Source organism: Mirounga leonina, unplaced genomic scaffold, assembly GCF_011800145.1.
Source record: "Mirounga leonina isolate KUSES-001 unplaced genomic scaffold, KU_Mleo_1.0 Mir_114, whole genome shotgun sequence".
NCBI classification, from domain to species: domain Eukaryota; kingdom Metazoa; phylum Chordata; class Mammalia; order Carnivora; family Phocidae; genus Mirounga; species Mirounga leonina.
This window is the reverse complement of record NW_023270265.1, coordinates 36,828,845-36,847,155: the sequence shown is the minus strand read 5'-3', so window position 1 is coordinate 36,847,155 and position 18,311 is coordinate 36,828,845. Positions and strand designations below refer to the sequence as shown.

Genomic DNA, 18,311 nt, shown 5'->3' with positions numbered 1-18,311 from the left:
GGGCTAAGGTGCTGAGACATGTTCCTAACATAGCATTTTTCATTAAAAGTTGCTACATTAACACTCTTAAAATGATGCCCTATCATTACTCCACTTAGCAGTCACAGCTCTGCAACTCATAACGAATTAATTTGCATTAATGTGGGTTTCATGTGTCCTTCCCTGGGTTTGCCATTGTGATTCGGGCTTTAATAAAACTGACAAGACAGTAACGTTACGCCTTTTATTTCACTTTCCAAAACAAACCAACCCACCCGAAGACCCACACAAATCCTCCCGATTTTTTAAGCATTTTGCTAATATATTTAGTACCTCATAATTGGCCCAGCACGCAGGGACCTAGTTATCTTCTCAGTAAATATTTATAGCATCATTCTTTCCCATTCATTCTGCATTTTCTTGGGAGAATCTCACTGTAGCCTACATCTGCAATTCATTGACTTTACAATTTACCACATGTTGGGATGGGAGAGGTCCTAGCTCCATTTGAATCACTACACAAATATGCAAGTGATTTATCGGTTTCAAACTGAAGGCTGCAAGAGAAGGGACTCCACTTTTCCTGAACATTACTTCTTCTGGCAGACCATGAACAATTACAGTTCGTACTAATTAAGCTCTGTAAATGTGCTGTGCCCTGTTAATGCCTACCAGGCCTCAAATTTATTTTCATGATGCCAAACTTTAGCGAGCAATTTTAACTCCTTCAGAGCTGATCCCACTAATAATAGCCATGCCCACCCCTAGAAACACAACTGTTTGGGGCGACTTCACGACAAAAAAAAAAAAGAGGATAAAAAGAACAGGCTGAATGACCAGCCCAAAATCAGATGTGCCTAAGGAAGAAAAACCTATCCTGGGAAAACCAAAGAACACCACGGCTGATAACCCGTTCATAGATCCCACAGCCCCATCTTTGTAATGAGCTGTTAAGGGATTCATATCTGTCCCTGAGGGCTAGTAAGTTTCTGCATTCCATTGATTAGAAAATAAAACCTTTCAGCCTCCGTCTTTAAGTTTGGGTTGGATGGTTGGATCCGGCCAGAAAAGACAGAGCCATCGGCCCCCCTCAACACTTAGCCACGCACCTCAAAATCCCACTCCCCCTTTACCATGTGGTCCCTTTGTAACACACACACACACACACACACACACACACTTGAACAGCCCACTTTTAAAAAAATAAATTAAAATCGGCAGGATAATTGGCCTACTCTCTCTCTTCAGGGTCTCCACCACAGATGCCCCACCCCCAGGCCCTCACACAAATAACTGATGGGAAACATTTATCTGTTGCTGGATAGAGCATTTTAGGTGAGGAATGGATTGGAACCACTATGCTGAGCAAAGCAAGTTTTTAACAGCACCCCCCGCCATGGTACTCCCACCTCTTGTAAGAAACTTTCAATCCCCAATTTCAATTGAGCCGTTCCCCCAAGCCCAAATTTTTGTCCCATCTTCTATTTTTTCCAATCTTTCTTAATCAAGCATTTATGCTGGCTACTTTTCCGTGTTTCCTCCCCCTCCCCTCCCCCCATAACAGTGCACTTTTCCCAAATGAGTGTCCTTCTCATCCCCAATGAAACCGCGAACTTTTTTTTTCTCATCCATTAAATTCCTTTAATCAACTCTCCTCACCCACCTTTTTTTTTAAGTCCTCACGTTAACTACTGCACTATGCACCGTGTGTATTTGCCCTTTGAGCTCAGTGGAACATCATATAAATTAAAGAGCAGTCTCTCGTATCCGGTTTCTTTAAGTATTCTAGGAAATATGCACAATATAGGCAATACAGTCCAAAAAGGAAAAAAAAAAAGAAAAAGAAAAAAAGAAAAAGGAGAAGCCAGAAGACAAGGAGAAAGATGCAAAGAGCTAGAGCAACTCTGCTTTTGAAAAAGGCATCTGTGCAGAGCCCCCACTGGATTTCCATCCCTGAAAGTGCTCTTTATAAATGTGTATAACAATAGCCTAGAGGAAAAGTACAAGTCAGCTGCCAAAGGAGAGGGTGTCGGTCTCAGTAAGCTCGGATTGTAGAGGTGGGGGTCACCGAAGGGGGGAGGGCAGCATTTGAGATGGGCTTCCCCCCCACCCCCCCATCTCATCGCTTGTAATTAGTGAGAGAAATTTGAGCTACTGCCAATGTCTGCGGACCTTGAATATTATAAGGCCAACGTGGCGTCAAATATCTTAACATTCATAAGTGTTATGGGCTGTAAATAAAGCCTGTGGATTTATGACCCGGTGGCGCTTGCCAGCAAAGGACTGGGGCACATTTCTTTCAGCAGACCTGTCGAGGTGCAAGTTTGCCTTTGGTTGTAAAATTAACCATTTCCTTCACAAATGTGCTCAATTATAAGTCAGAGTTGAAGATTTACTTACACGGTTGCCAATATTCACTCGCAGAAGAAACTCAGATGCCCACATTACACACCCCTTCAAAAAGAAAAGCCTCCAAGAATTTGATTCAACCCCTCCTTTCAAAACTTCTGAAATGTGTCACCTTAGAACAGTTATACAGGCGGTTAAAGATATTATCTAATTCCACTTACCAAGACTAAAAAGCTTATACCTACTTCCTTGGAAAGTGCTTATTTATTTGGCAACGCCATGGTTTAAAAAAAAACAAACCAAACAAAAAAGGAGTAAAATCACTCCTTGCCTGCAAAGCCTCCTCCCTTCCCCCAATATAATGTCATCTACTTCCTGTGTAGGAGAGAGCCTCTGCTAAATCCAGGTTGTCTCATACTTAACTGCCAATAAACCAACTTCCACATAACTTCCAGACAGCTGGGGAAAAGGTCCTCGGAGTTTTAGTCATGGTCCAGAAACACGCGTCCACACAAAAATTTGCAGCTGTCCTTTCTCTACAGTGCATTTTTAATGTGATTCGGGGGCCCCCGTTGTGAAACATCTGACAAAATGTAAAATCCTCTTAGATACCTTCTCGTTTACCCACTGTGCGTGTGTAAGAGAAGGTGCACCCGGATTTCTCAACCAAGGAAAATCTAGGCACTTTCTGCATGCACACAGGCACCTCGTGGGATGTGAGGAGGCATTCAAAACCTGCAAAGGCTTCTACTGTAATCTTTGAAAGCACAGCCTCTGGTGCAACTATTAAAATGCTAGTTTTCTAAAGCAAATATTTTTTTAATGGCGCGCAGAACTGCAGTTATCCTGGGCTGCTAACAGAACAGCATTCTTGATCTGCCAGCCCCCGGAAACCTTCCTGTAACTTTTTCACAGCTTGCTAAGAAACAGAAAGCTGACCAGCTTCCAGCAGTGACTCTAAATGAAATCCGTATCAGTAAAATTAAAATCAAGCTGGAAAACTCCTAGCAAGAACCGGGATTGTTTGCCTCCAAATCTTTTCTCAATCAGATAGGGGGCATCAGCAAAAGCTACTTCCCTTAAGCAGTCCAAAGTTTCCAAAAACACTTCTTCCAGATAAGCACTTCAGGCCCCCAGCTGCCTAATAGCTTGTTTCTGGGGGTTCAGAAAGCTTTAACTTCAACAAACTGCAAAGCGCTGGCACATTAAATTTATAATCATTAAAATATGACTTATTGGGTGAATGTTGAGCCCATAATCCACACTGCAGACATTAAACCCCAACCTATAAAGATTAGCACAGAATTAATACTGTTGCATTGAGATTGGAATCTAAACATGTTCGCCATAAATATTTCTGAAGGAGATGAAAAACAATTAGCATAAATACCAAAGAAGGGCAAGAACACCTGTTCTTTTTCAGGGCGATAAGCATTTTATTGTTCTCTATTTAAAATGTAATGACCTGTGTAATTACAGTAATATTACATTGTTATGTAGGGGCTTGGAATGTCACACTTTGAAAAGTGTTGTCAAAACAATCAGGGGTGAAGGTGGGGGGTGAGAGGACAACCAGGGAAGGACCACCATTAACCCTTCACACTCTAAGGTCTAAATCTTTTGTATTAGGAAGGATTATGTTGTTTGAGTGAGGAAAAAAACATTCATTTTTCACAAGCCAGAAAGAGAAGATGTTTGCCCGGCTAAGTAAAACCCCAATGAATAGGCCCCTCTCGGTTTCTTTTAAATGCTGGATTCCAAGTTCAAAAATGAATTCAAGATGCTGCTTATTTATTTGTTCAACCTAGTAGCAAACAGCTCAGTTAAAAAGCAACTAACTTTGGGATTAAAGAAGATGCGAGAGCTCTAATTATCAAGTCTTAAAAAGAAATCTCAGACCTAACTAGAATCGCAACCACCCTATTCCTACTTCTCATTTGGCAAGAGGGAAAAAGAAACGTGAAACTACTTTTTCCTATCAACTTTAATATGGTAACAATACTCTTATCTTTAGTATACAAATGTTACCACAGTTCTAATATTTGCTGTTCTATCACTTCCCATCTACTTAACTAGACCTCTCTCCTTAATGTAGTTTTGTATTCGAATCTGTCTTTTTAAAAGCCCTTCCTATTACTGTATCAAAGACTAAATTAAGGTTATGCAGAAAGCTTTGTCGGTTTTAAAATAAAATTATTACCATCGAGCTTTATGGCGTCTTCGGCAATTAAAGCATTATTCTTGAGATAATGTATTACTCATCATAGCTGATTTAACGATACTCCCTAATTCTTTACATTCTTAAATAGAAAAGCAGAAATCAGGGATCCGAAGAGTTTGCTTTTTTTAAAGGATGCAGCTGCTTACAGGTACACTAATAAGGAACAGAAACCGTAGCAAAAACACCACAACCAAGGAGGGTCGGGAAAAGAAGAAAGCATCCAGCTAGTTTGTCTTTACACCTTGCCCTCAAAAACACACTCTATGAAGCACTAAGAATTTCAGATGAGCATGAAAAGACCCCTATCTTGCCTATAGATGCCCTCGGCAGCTGTATCAAATCTGGAATTGCAAGCTGGCCCTCTGATCGAAGACGTCAGGAGTGACACGCAACCGCCTCTCGTCCCCATTTCTATTGCTCTGCTTACCGGCCTAAATAAATAACTTTAATTTTGGAGGACAGGATCTAACCCAGGTAACAGAGAGGAAGGAGGAAGGGGCAGTACACACAAAGATGTCTGTTGCTGTTTGACATGCAAATCTCAAAACTGCCTACTGAGCTCAGAAATGTCCTCTCATACTCGATCTGATGTCACAGCACAAGGCCACCCGCTACGTCCACAATTAAAATAACTACAGCGGTCTATTCCTATAATGCCCACAAAGGGGACGGAAGGTTGGGAGCCTTCCTTTTCGCACCGGGAAATCATTTATTTGCCTTTAACAATTTCCCTGTTTCCTAATTACAGCACAACAGTTTCAAGTGTTCAAGTTTTAGGCGACAGTGTGGCAAGATTGCCAGCGGTCAGACTGGGAGTTTGAAAAGAGTCAAGAAGGCCAAGAAGCCCGCCATCAAAGCTCAATATTCAGATGGCCTTTCGGATGGCTAAGTGGATTTTTAAATAATAACAGAGAGGAATCCATCGAAGGGGGAGGGGAGGAGAGTAAGAAATTCTCAGGGTTACTTTGGAATGTGGCTTGGTCGGGTTGGTTAGTACACAAACCCTCTGATTCTGAGCCGAATGCTCCCGGTTTAAGATGCCCACGAGCTCCCAAGAAAAATACAACGTAACCGGTCTCTGCTTCCCCTACAGCTTTAACCCCACAGCCCGGCCCCTGCAGCCTGAAGGAGCTGGCCCTGTAGGAGGAGGTCGGGCTGAAACGCTCTACCAGCTTCCCAAGCATGCAGAAGCCTGGGTGCAGAAGCCTGGGTACAGGGAAGGAGGGAGGGGGGGGGATAATTATTTCTCTTTCCTAGCCATAAAAAATGCCCGGTCTGGCATGCCCTTGCCCTTTTTGCCAGGGCCCAAAAAACAAGTAAAACCTGATAGTTAATATTTTAATGCTTAAAAACACTTGTAGATCGGATCGCCTCCCGTCCGGCCAGCCCTCGGCCATTAGCACCGAATCCACGGCGGCTGAACACTGGGTACATTATTTCAAATTGCTATCTCGAGTTACCAAAAAAGAAAAAACAAAAGTAGTGTGTGTAAATAAGGGGTAGGGGGACCAAACCAGAAAAGGTGCAAAATGACAATCCCGGGAAACCCGGCAAAGCGTCCAGAGGTTGCTTCTAGAGATTGGCAATCCAGGCTTTTTAGAGGAGGCTGGGATTGGGGGGGAGGGGGTGGAGGGAGGGGTTCAGGGCGAGGGCAGGGGGCAGAGGCCAGGCGGAGAAGGAGATGAGCCTTATTAACAAAAGTCAGGGGTGGGTGCCGAACGCACGCTGCGGGAAGCACCCGCGCAGGCTGGCACGCCGTACCGCCCTGGGGCCCCCAAAGTTGGGTGGCCCGCGAGAAGCAGCCCACCACCTTGAAGGACAGGCGCCCTTGGCCTCCCTCACCTTCTACACATCCTTGGGCCGGCAAACCCTGGTCTCTGATCCACCCCCCAGGGCCCACTGAGGGCCTTCTCGGAAGCTGGCGAACGCAGACCCGGCTATAAACCCCAAGGCACCAGAATTCCCTGGAAATACATCGAGTCCGCTCAGAGAAGGCCATCCATCCCCGCTGTACACAAACCAAGAACCCGGTCACAGGGGCCTCGCCATTCCGCGCGGCCCGGGAGAGCCCGCAGCCAGCGCGCCGGGCAGCCGAGCCCACCACCGCGCCCAGGGCGCTCGCGGCCCTGCGGGGTTGCCAAAGAAAAGCCAGCCCAAAGCCCCCAAGTTTGCAGTGGGACCAGTCTGGGAAGCGTGACCTTCCAGGGGAAAGGGGGGAGGGGGGCTGAGAGCCAGCGATCACCACTAGAAAGCTCAATAAATAACCAGCCGAAAGAGAAAGCCGAGGCGCTTCTCCAGGGCCCCGGGCTCCGCGCGCTCGCTACTTCTCCAGTCCAACGCCTGCAGGAAAATCCACTCTCTACCCCGCGCGTCGGGCGCATCCCAGTCACTCGGGGCAGCGGTAGCCAAGGGGTTAACCGGGGAAAACCCAAGACGCCACAGAAGAGGGAAGGAAGAGAGAGAGCGAGCGAAAAGAAAGAGCCACACAGTCATCTTCCCAGGGTGAAGAAACAAACAACACCACCACAGGGGGAGGGGGGAATCAGAGCGCAAAAAAAAAAAAAAAAAAAAGTTCTTCTCTCTCCCCCCGACCCAACAAAGCCCTGCTTGGAAAGAAAGGTCTCCCCAACATCACGAGGCAGCAAACTGAAAGCAAGAACATGGCGAAGTGCAAACAAATCCAGTCCACAAAAGGCAGAAAAGTTTGGAGAGTTTCGGGCTGCCTGGGCCGCGAGCGGGGGAGGGGAGGCGGGGAGGGGAGGAGGAGGGGAGGAGGAGGGAGGGGGCGGGGAGGGAGGGAGAGAGGGAGGGGAGGGGGGGGGCAGGGCAGGGGCCGGGGGGGGGGCCGGGGGGGGGGGGCGGGGGGGGGGGGCCGGGCGCGGAGGCACTTACGGTTCGGGCGGTGGGCGATAGCGATCCGTTGGGGAGGTAGGGGCTCGTCAGGTCGGGGATCATGATGAAGGGGTAGCCGGGATACGGTGGCCCCTTAAAGAGCCCTCCATCTTGCCTCTTGGCCGCTAACATGGCGGGGCGGCGAGGGGACGGCGGCGGCCGCGCCGAGCGGGAGAGAGCGAGGAGAAACTTTTTAGAAAGTGCCTCAAGTAGCCGGGCGCCCCGGCAGGGCCGGCGCGCGGCCGGGCCGAGCGGGGCGCGGGGCCGGGGCGCGCGGGGCGGCGGGCCCGGGGGGCGGCTCCGGGAGGCTGCGGGGCGCGCGGGGCGTACTCACCTTCTTCCAAACTTTCCCGGGATTTATCTCGGAAACTTTCGGAGCGAGGCGGAGGCCGTCTTTCCGCCTTCCCGGAGGGGTGGAGGTAGGGAGGGCGAGGGGCAAACGCCACGCAGAGGGGGGAGAGGGGGAGAAAAAGGATCAGAGGGGTGGAGGGGTGGGGGGGTTGGGGGGGAGAGAAAACAGGGTTACAAGTTTCTGCAATGGTGGCACCGCGTTCACATGCCGCCCGCCCGGCCCCGCGGCGCCCCCGGCCCCGATTCCTCCCCTCTCGGCTCCGTTTGCCAAGCCCAGGAAATAGACTCAAGACCCCACCAGCCCGAGGGGCTTTTCCTACCTCGGAATCAGAGGAGCTGTTTTGATTCGTTTCTGATTCATTGACTAGAGACGATTTGACATCAGCTAAATCCCTCTCTGCCGAGGAGTTTTCGGAGCTCTTCTCCTCCTGCTCGCCCTCGTCTTTGAAGGAAATCAGTTCGTCGTTGGCGCCTAGGTCATCTCCTCCACCGCCGTTCAGCTGCGGCATTTTTTTCACCCACCAGCAGCAATTTTGGAAGAAAAATGAAGGAGGAAGAAAAGCCAAAAAAAAAAAAAAACCCAAAAAGTTTTGCCCCCCCCCCAAAAAAAATGTTGCAAGAAAAAGACGAGTCCAAGGTGAACTTTTTTTTTCTGCTTTGGGGTCTTTTTCTCCTGGGGAGGGGAAAGAGGGAGAAGGGGAGGGGAAAGGGGGGGAGATCTTCTGCACGCGTGAGTTTGGGTTTCTTTTTTCTCTCGTTCCCAAGGATCCGATCAATGTGCAAAAAAATAATAAATAAAAAAAGGGGTAAAAAAACACACCAACAACAACAAGAAGTCAGATATAAAGAGCAAAGGGGGGGGAAGCCGAAGATACAGGAGGAGCTCGTGCCTCTCGGATTTGAGTGAGTTGAAGTTAGACTGAGAGCTTTTCAGTTCAAAGGCGGCGCTGATTGACAGATAGAAAAAGGGGGATCGAAATCCGGAGGAACGGAGTAGTCTGGGAGCGGAGATTATTGACAGGGCGAGAGGAACACACTCGCTTAATGAGATGCCGGGGGGCGGGTCCTTCCCGGTGACGTGTGCATAAATAAACAGCCGGGGTGGGCGGGGCGGGGGCGGCTAACAATGATCCTTTCGGGCGCCGGGAGAGGGAGGAGGAGAGGGGCGGGGGAGGAGGGGGGAGAGAGTCGGAGGGAGGAGTGTGCAGGGGGAGAGGCCTGCGCTGAGTGGGTGCGAGCCCGCGAGTCTGGGCGAGGGTGCAGGACTCGCTCCGGGAGGGGGGCGGCTTCGGAAGGACAATGCGGAGTGGGAGAGGAGGGGAAGGGGGTGGCGACCGAGTCAGGAATCCGAGCCGAGGAAGGCGGAAGGAAAGCCCACTTGGGGGGCGGGGATGGGGAGAGGCCCAGAAAAAGTGCACTTTGGAAATATTAGAAATAAGTCTTAAGGAAGGGGAAAAGGAGGAGAGTGCTGTGGGGAAGGGGTGGGGGGGGTGCTTAGTGGTTAATCCAGCAGGGAAGTCAGCCACCCTTGGGCGGGGGATCTAACAGAAGTGGTCAAAAAGAAAGATCAGCCCTCCACTTTCAGAGAGCTTGGGGAAGTGGGGAGCCGGGCAAAGTTCCTGGTCATTGGCAGTGAAAGAAACTATTAGTCCACGAGGTCTTCCCTCCCCTTTTTGTTTATTAATAGTGAGTCATTTCATTAAATCTTAAGTCTCACTAGAATAAATATACCAAGATGACTTTTTACCCAAAAAACAATCCAAATACTGTAGTGTTAGTCAGGGGCATTAAAAATATCCTTAAGGAAAAATACGTGGTTCTTTTCAATGTAAAGTGTTGTTCTTTTTTCTTTTTTTTTCCCTCTCCTTTGGTAACTGACGTTGGAGGTGGTAGGAAATGAGCTAGGATTCAAAGTCCTTTCTGCCTTTGGAGGTGAAAAGTTTGGGCGTTAACACCGCCAGGGAAAATAAAACTGAAAGTTCACCAACCTTTGGGATCGGTGGTGCTGGAGTCTTTCTCCAAGGGGGTGTGAAATGAAATCCCCAAAAGATGGGCCAAAGAATCAAGATGTAGATGGCTCTGGCAGGAAATTGCTAACCAAGCTGATGCTGAAAGAGCTCGGGGAGGAGGTGGAAAACCTGGGGTTTGAGGCAGGTATTGTTTTTAGGCACTCTCCTGGGGAGCAGATTTGCTACAAAATGGGGAACAGAATTATGTTAAAGAGGAAAAGGCCTGACTCTCCCAAAACATAGTCTTCCTGGATGTTGGAGCAGGGACACTCATTTTCTTGCAAATATCCAATGAGAAGTGGACCAGAAACTAAAACATGAAAAGGGAGACAAAAAAGAAATCAATAGGAATTAGCAAATTATCTGTTCGGAACAATGTTGGTCCGCAGTCTATGATATACTAAATTATCCCACCAATTCCTAAAAAAAAACTCACATGCATTCCAACTGGCCCATCAGCACCTAAGGTTTCTAAAAGAAAGCAAATTTACCATGTAATATTTAGAGAGTTTGGGTTTCAGCAAAACTGTTTTATAGGCTAAGGTCTCAGAAAGAAGACTACTAAAAATAATGATACCAAGATTGACAAGGCCAATGAATTCCCCTGCACTGGGAAAAATTCACAACCACGTTAGTACACTAAAGAGTAAAGACGCAGGCAAAATAAAATTGGGGGGGGGGCTACAGAGGAGAATCACTGTAACTCCCAACTTTAATATTAATCAGAAAATCAGAAGTAGAGTGAGAAGGAGCCAGAAAAGAAGTAAAACAAATGTGTACATTTAATCAGACAGGATTGCATAGGATACAAAGCACAGGGCTAATTAGTCTCAGCAGGTAGGACTAACCTTCAGACTTCATAAATAAATAAGGCGGGCACAGTTTCTGAGAGGGAGAGTGGAGACAGAAAGGGGATTATTTCAAGACACCAAGTAAAAACATGAAGAATGAAATGCTTCACTGTTAAATCCATGTACAAATGGATTTAACAGTTTCCTTTTCGTAGGTCTTTTCACTTGGTTGCCTTTAGATTTACACATTTAGCGAATGACCATAGCTTTTCACACTTGCTAATTGTCACCTGCATACCTAGTGTGCCTGAGTTCTGTGTACAGCACAGACTTTCCTAAAGCCTGTTTTAAGGGCTTATTTACTTAAACTGGAACACATTCATAGTAACTCAATTTTATGGCAATTTCTTTGTCCTGTGCGGTGGTATTTTTTTTTTAATCTAACCCTGATCTGAATTAAGTTGGATAATGAGGTCTTCTATGTCCTCTATAGGACTACCTGGATAATAAAAGCTCATAAATACACTGAATGGAAATTTTGAAGCTTATTGTTTTTAATGTCCTGGCCTGCATTTTAGCATATGTAAATACTAACGGCTTTCTTCCGATGATTAGTAACCTCATCCATTTTGGCATATCCTCATATTTCTCATTCAAAGGAAACTCTTGAATCTTTCCTTCTTTAAATCTCTGATTTAATTAAGCAATTAAAAGTTATTCCATGAGAGCATATGTGCCACATTTAATTTCATTGCTTCGTGCCATAAAAAGGTTGGGGAGACCTGCAAGATCTCAGAGGGTCAATAACCCCCAAGTCTCTGGAAGGGCTTCAGGTGATGCCCGGATGGGAGGTGGGGGAGGGAGAGAGTGTGGAATTGCAATTGGCAAAAAGCAGGGTAATATAATACATTTTTTTTAAGTCAGGTTGGCTCACAATGTGGACATGTATTTTATAGATTTGGTGTGGAATTTTAAACAACAGTTGGCTTGTGTCCCGGTGTGGAGGCAACTTCTTTCTCCAGATACTGATGACTCCTAATTTACGGGACCATGAGTTCTGCCCCAATAGCAGGGGGTTCGAAGAATACAGGGAAGAAAGCAGACCAGTTCTGACTTTGGCCTGAGCCAAGGGGTTTTGCATATTGGGAGGAGGGCAGGGTGGGGAAGAAGTTGTGACCTCTTTCTTGGGTGCCCATTCCTGGGGCCAGCCCAGGTCCTGAACTCTAAGGAGACTATGCTTCAGCCTCTCTCTTCCTGCTTCTCCTCCTCATCCACTGCCCTTCTGCTTCTTCACTCTTCTGTTTTCTCCTCCCCTTCAGCTGTCCTTCTATTAAATCCCTGTGGACACATGTTGGTATTAGTAATCTGCATTTTCCCTTGAAAATTAAGTGAACAGGTCCCCTTTCTCAGAGATATTTCCTTGCTCATCAAGGATGCAGATCATTCTTCGGATGTTGGTTCCCCATAGGGGAGCCATTGCAGAGTGGTAGGTGTCCTCCAACCAATGAGAACGTGCTTGATGGGGATGGCGGAAATAGGCAAACGTTACCTCTGTCCTCTGAGAACTGTCTCACCTGACAGATGAGGTGGTTGGACTGGGTATTTCCCCGGGTCCTTCTTTAACACCCAGGGGGCCCATGATTCCATAGTTTCAGCCCACACCCTAGTTATGCTAAAATGTTCACCAGCACACCAACAAAGAGGAGAAAGCATGTTGGAAGTTCAGCTTTGGAATTGAAGAAAAACAAGGAGAGTCTGCTCAGATTCACCAGAAGTGGAGAAATACATGTTGACAAGCACACTCAGCTCCCCCAACCGCTCAGCCAGATTCCACTCAATGACCCTCAACAGTGACGTGTACATGTATGCGTGTGTATTTGTTCTGTGTGATTTTTCCTTAAAGACCCGGGTTCCAAGATGGATGATCTGCTACCCACTGTGTTGGACTTATCTATGCAGGGAGTGTGCTGACTGAGGGAAGCCAAAAAAAGAACCTTAAACATAAGGAAGCTATAAAATGGGGAAATGTTTTGAAGCGAAGTCCTGCTTCCACTGTGAGATTTTTCTGTTTGCTTTTTGTTCTGCGTGGGTGATGGTTCCTTATTTGGACCTTGAGGAAAGCTACTCCCTGAGCCAACATAGGATCACTAAAAATTGGACACCTCGGAGAGTTTTCAATTTTAGCAGGAGGAAGGGGTAGGCAAAAAAGGCCCACTTCACAGGCATCCTTTTATTTTTCCCCAATGATTCTGTCAAGGGACATGGAAAGGCACATCCCCTCTTTCTTGAAACCCTGAGGAACACTGTTCTGTTCTGGCATTTTTCTGAAGTGCCTGGCTTGATCACCTTGCTTCAGCTAATGACAGGTCTGGGTAATAAAGTGACAATAATGCCTGATGATCCAAGGGTTAATGGGGAGATGTAGGCATTTGTACAGAGTTTCATCATCTGCCTTCATAAGCTGATCACTACTGCTATATAGGCATTTGTGACAGGAGCAGCCTTTCAAAAGACATCAGTCCTCCATAAATATACCTTTCTTATTGACAAGATGTCTTTTAACCCTAATGGTAATGGAAGAAGGCCAATAAATGAAACATTTACTGCATAACTTGCCTTATTTTGGGGTGGTGTACAATTCCTTTCTAGCTGTCTCTAGAAGATGTTTTCAGCCTAATTTGCTCCCTAGAAATTTCGCTTGCTACAGTTATACATCTATGACGTCTTATTGCCTGAAGCCAAGTCTGCATAAGAACTTTCTTAAGATATACTTATCCTAATGCCAGGCTACAGGAACTGGGCTGCTTTATGCTGAATTATTTGTGCTACCCTGATATACAGGATAGAGACTTCCCGATAGTCATTGCCAAAGGGTAGGTCTAAATGTTTCTGAGAAGGGGGGGAAAGGCAGAAAAAGGTGAAAAAAGTTTCAACTAGGTTGATTTGTAGAAGTCTTTAGAATTAATAATTGGGTCTGTATTTAATATATTAAAATGCCTGAGGTTTTCTTTTCCTTCTCTCTTTTTTTTAAATAGTTTCAGTGACCCCATCCTTTCTTACAAAGCCTCCTTGCTGGCCCAAGCCCATTGTTATGTTCAGAAATGTCATGCATATCCAAGCATCTTCCAGAAAAACATGGGCACTTTAAACTGAGGCAAAGACAATGTCAGCCAGCATGGAGCCCTCTCACAAGGTGGTTTACATCTGTTCAAGGGACAGAGCAGGTGAGATTTCAGGAAAGGACAATACCATTGTTCCCCTTTGTAACTTATCTAGGTGTGGGCTGACGCACCTGCTTCTGGCCAAAAGCATCATGGGATAAAGGAGGTGAAGGATCCAAGGAGACTTCCAGGTCCAGAGTGCGAAGATTTTAGGCTTGGTTCCCCACCCTCCCAGCCCCACCCCCAGAATCCACAGCACGTTTGAGCCGTCGTCTATCCTTGAGGAAGGACTAAATCTATGTTGATCGAATCACTTGAGACTAGACTGGAATCAGCTCCCCTTCTTTCCCCCTTGCAAAAATCCCAGTTGTTTGTTTAAATTCCAATGATATTCGTGGATTACATTTCCTAATGAAACTTTCATCTGAACAGGGAAAAGGAAGAAGGATAAGTGATGAGTCCCAGGGTCCAGAGTGAGTTTGGATTGCAGTAGGGACAACAGCCTGCAGCACAGGGTTCAGCAAGAGCGAGGCTTCCAGTCGACTGTCATCTGGAGCAAACTCGTCTCTTGGTAGCCTGAGGGCACACTGTAAATACCTAGAGCAGGAGGGAAGGCATTAGTCGTTATTTCTTAAAGGTTCCAGGATGCCGAGAGTGAGAGGTTATAATGACCTCAAAACCCCTTAAGAAGAACAGGTGCCCCTCCTAGCAACCTCTGGCTTAGAAACGCGGTCTTTCTCTTTGTGTGTGTATCCAGACACTGATTCTCCCATGCTTTCTATCGATGGTCAGGTTCTCAATGTCTGTGCATAGCACAGGCATAAACATTCCTTGCTCCTACACAGCCAAGGGCTCTGCTCCTGGAGCAGCCCAAGTCCTGGGCAGGGAAGAACCAGCAGAGATCCCACCCATTCTCCCTCCTCCTTCCTGCCAGCATTCATCAGGGGCAGGAAGCCTTGCGAGTGATGGTGCCTCTGTACGCCCGTGAGACCCTCATAGCTCTGCAAGGCCCTGCTGCCCACCCCACCCCCAACAGCCGGGGTGATGACTATTTAGAAGCCAGATGGGCATTTCTTAGGGAAGGATCTGCTATTGATGTCTTTCAGCCTTTTGTTCTTTGAAGGAACCCTGCCTACCCTCTGCCTGAGAAGCATCTTTCCAATATGATCTCCTGGCTGTTCATGTTATTTTCTGCTGGCTAAAAAAAACAGCATGTACTATAGAGTTCTTTTTTTTTTTTTTAAAGATTTTATTTATTTATTTGAGAGAGAGAATGAGGGACAGAGAGCATGAGAGGGAGGAGGGTCAGAGGGAGAAGCAGACTCCCCGCCGAGCAGGGAGCCCGATGCGGGACTCGATCCCGGGACTCCAGGATCACGACCTGAGCCGAAGGCAGTCGCCCAACCGACTGAGCCACCCAGGCGCCCTATAGAGTTCTTTTTTTAAAAGTGAAATTGTTCGTGAGAAATACTTGAAAGGATGTGCTCCAAAATGTCAACAGCACTTTCTTTTCTAGACGATGGAATTTTGACTTTCATTTTTATACTTTTTTATACTATCTGGTTTTGTTTGGTTTTAACAACTGGGCATGGGTTATTTGCACAATCACAAAAGGAAGATAATGCTTTTTTCTCTTTTCAGAAAGAAATGCCTTGACTTTCCTCCTCCTTCTGTCTTGTATATGTTCCAATTCACTCAAACTGGGGATATTTCGAGGTACTTGTTGCTGACATTGCATCTAATATATAACTTTGAACCTCTGTCAAATTTACTCTCATACTTGAATTTCAAAGCACATCAGTGACAAAAGAGTCCATCTCATGCTTTTAAGTCGAAAATTAATAACAAACCCCATCCAGGTGCACCTGGGCGGCTCAGTCCGTTGAGCGTCTGACTCTTGATTTCAGCTCAGGTCATGATCTCAGGGTCCTGAGATCAAGGCCTGCGTGGGGCTCCATGCTCAGCAGGAAGTCTGCTTGAAATTCTCTCTCCCTCTCTGTCTGCCCCTTCCCCCCTCGTGCGCACATACGCGCTCCCCCCCTCTCTCAAATAAATAAATAAATATTTAAAATAATAATAATAATAAACCCCATTCACCCAAAAGGTGCTCAGAGACCTGTCTGCAGGGTTCACGGCGGCAGCGCGCAGCATCCTCTCTTTGTTAAAGGGGACTGTCTTTCTACCAACCCTTCCTCATACATTTTCTCACTTGCTGCTCATACCACCTTGTGAAGTAGGGAGGGCATATATAATTATCCCTATTTTACAGGTAAGGAAACTGAGGGTCCAAGAGATGCAGGCTGACCAAGCATCCCCTGGCTGGTGATAGCCAGGCCAAAACTGGAGTTCAAGTTTCCTGATTCCTGAGTCCAGGTCTTTCTTTTGCCACTGGCTCCCGGGTCAACCCAACAACAGGATTACCCTCATGATTTTTTTCTGTGATACATTGGGGGTATAAAGAGGATCTTGGCAAAAATATAAATAGTTTCCTTTAAATTTTTTTTTTAAAGAGGCAGATGCTTAACCATCTGAGCCACCCAGGTGCCCCAAAAATATAAATAGTTTCCTTTGAAGTAAAACTCACACCCAGCCCTCAGCTGCACTATGAAGTGGAGAACATTTGTCCTCAAGGCCCACCCCCCTCCCCTGCACATGCAAACACACACACACACACACACATTTATGCTTCTGGGATGCCCAGGGCTCTCTCTTCAACTTACCCCATTCCTTACACTCCCCACCCCAAAACTGTGCCAGGGTTTGTCAACCTGGGCGCCAACGATATTTCAGACTGAGTAATTCTTTGTTGTACAGGAGTGTCCTGTATGCTGTTGGCTACTGAGCAGCATCTCTGGTCTCTCTCCACTAGTTGACATTGGCAGTGTCTCCTCAGTTGTAACAGTATAAAATGTCTCCAGAAATTGCCATAAGTCCCCTGGGGGTGGGGGGTATGGAGCAAAATCAGCCCCAGAGGAGAAGCACTGCTCTATACCGAATGCCCTTTGTGGAGGGAATATGATAAACTCAATCATTTTAGTAAGTCAGTTAGTTTTCAGACCATCTCCCCCTTCCTGCAGTCGACACGGGGCTGGCTCAGAATGGTCTGGGGACTTTCTCTAAACTGTGGCATTTCCAGTCCCTGGTGAAAACCTATGTCCCACACAAAAGGGCATCTTGATCTCACCAGAAGTGTTCAAATCTTGGCTGTGCCATGTCTGAATGTGTGCCCTGGAGCCCACCTAAAAATCATTGACTCTCTTTACTCATCTATAAAGTGTGGACATAAGACCTACATCTGAGTGTTATCATTAGGATTCCATGAAATAATATGTCAAATTGCCTTGATTGCAGAGGCCTCCAATCAGGGCAGATTTTGTTTCTTGCCTCCCGTGTCCAGATGGAGATCAAATGCCCGGATTCAGCACAATCCTGGCACCATGAGAGGGCTCAGTAGGCCTTCACTCTACACTGTTATTCTGTCCCTCCTAGTTACACCTCTCAAGGGTAGCTGGATTATACAGAGGAAACGTACCTGCACTCAAAATGAACACATCTGGAATGGTGGCTTTCACACCAAAGACAAGCTGGACAGTTGCAGGGAAGACTCTTTAGGATCTCTTTGTGGTGCTGTCCATTGGGAGGGGGCAATCCCACCGTAAGAGTGTCCCCAGTCACCCTCCTCTCTCTCTCCCTCCAAGCAAATCCCTCCCACCCAGTTAGGGAGGGCAGCAGGACAGATTTCAGTCCATTAAGCAGCTGACTTGGGCTTAGGTCATGATCTTAGGGTTTTGGGATTGAGCCCTGCATTGGGCTCCATGCTCAGCAGGGAGTCTGCTTCTCCTTCTCCCTCTCTCTCTGCCTCTCCCCTCACTCATGCTCTCTCTCGCTCTCTCTCTCTTCAAATAAATAAAAATCTTAAAATTTTTTTTACAAATACAGGTGACCCTCAAACAATGCAAGGGGTAAGGGGTACACACAATAGAACATGCACATTTAAAATTTTGACTCCCCCCAAATTAATTATTAATAGCCTACTGTTGACCAGAAGCCTTACTGATAACATAGTCGATTAACACATGTTTTGTATGTTGCATGTATTACATACTGCATTCTTACAATAAAGTAAGCTAGAAAAAAGAAAATGTTATTAAGAAAGCTATAAGGAGGGGCACCGGGGTGGCACAGTCTGTTAAGTGTCTGACTCTTGGTTTTGGCTCAGGTGGTGATCTCAGGGTTGTGAGATTGAGCCCCACAACCCGCTTTGTGCTAAGCGGGAATCTGTTTAGAATTTCTCTCTCTCCTGCTCCCTCTGCTCCGCTCCCCCCCGCAACACGTGTATGTGCTCTCTCTCACTCTCTCTCAAATAAATCTTTTTTTAAGATTTGGGCTAAGCAGGGAGCCCAACGTGGGGCTCAGGTTCATGACCTGAGCCAAAGGCAGCTGCTTAACTGACTGAGCCACCCAAGCACCCCTAAATAAATGAATCTTAAAAAAGAAAGAAGAAAGAAAGAAAAGAAAGAAAGAAAGAAAGAAAGAAAGAAAGAAAGAAAGAAAGAAA

At 46.5% G+C, this 18,311-nt stretch overlaps 1 protein-coding gene across 30 annotated transcripts in view; it reads right to left on the bottom strand.

Moving 5' to 3' along the window:
* The window catches only part of TCF7L2 (transcription factor 7 like 2), a 195,101-nt gene extending 186,282 nt beyond the window's left edge, over positions 1-8,819 (bottom strand). For all 30 annotated transcript variants that reach the window (XM_035029130.1, XM_035029104.1, XM_035029110.1 and 27 more), the window contains exons 1-3: positions 8,113-8,819; positions 7,776-7,842; positions 7,442-7,566 (exon numbers count right to left, since the gene is read on the bottom strand). In XM_035029130.1, the coding sequence (XP_034885021.1) occupies positions 7,442-7,566; positions 7,776-7,842; positions 8,113-8,301 (381 nt within the window). In that variant the 5' untranslated portion in view covers positions 8,302-8,819. The remainder of the gene's footprint in view (positions 1-7,441; positions 7,567-7,775; positions 7,843-8,112) is intronic.
* Between the last annotated feature and the right edge of the window lie 9,492 nt (positions 8,820-18,311).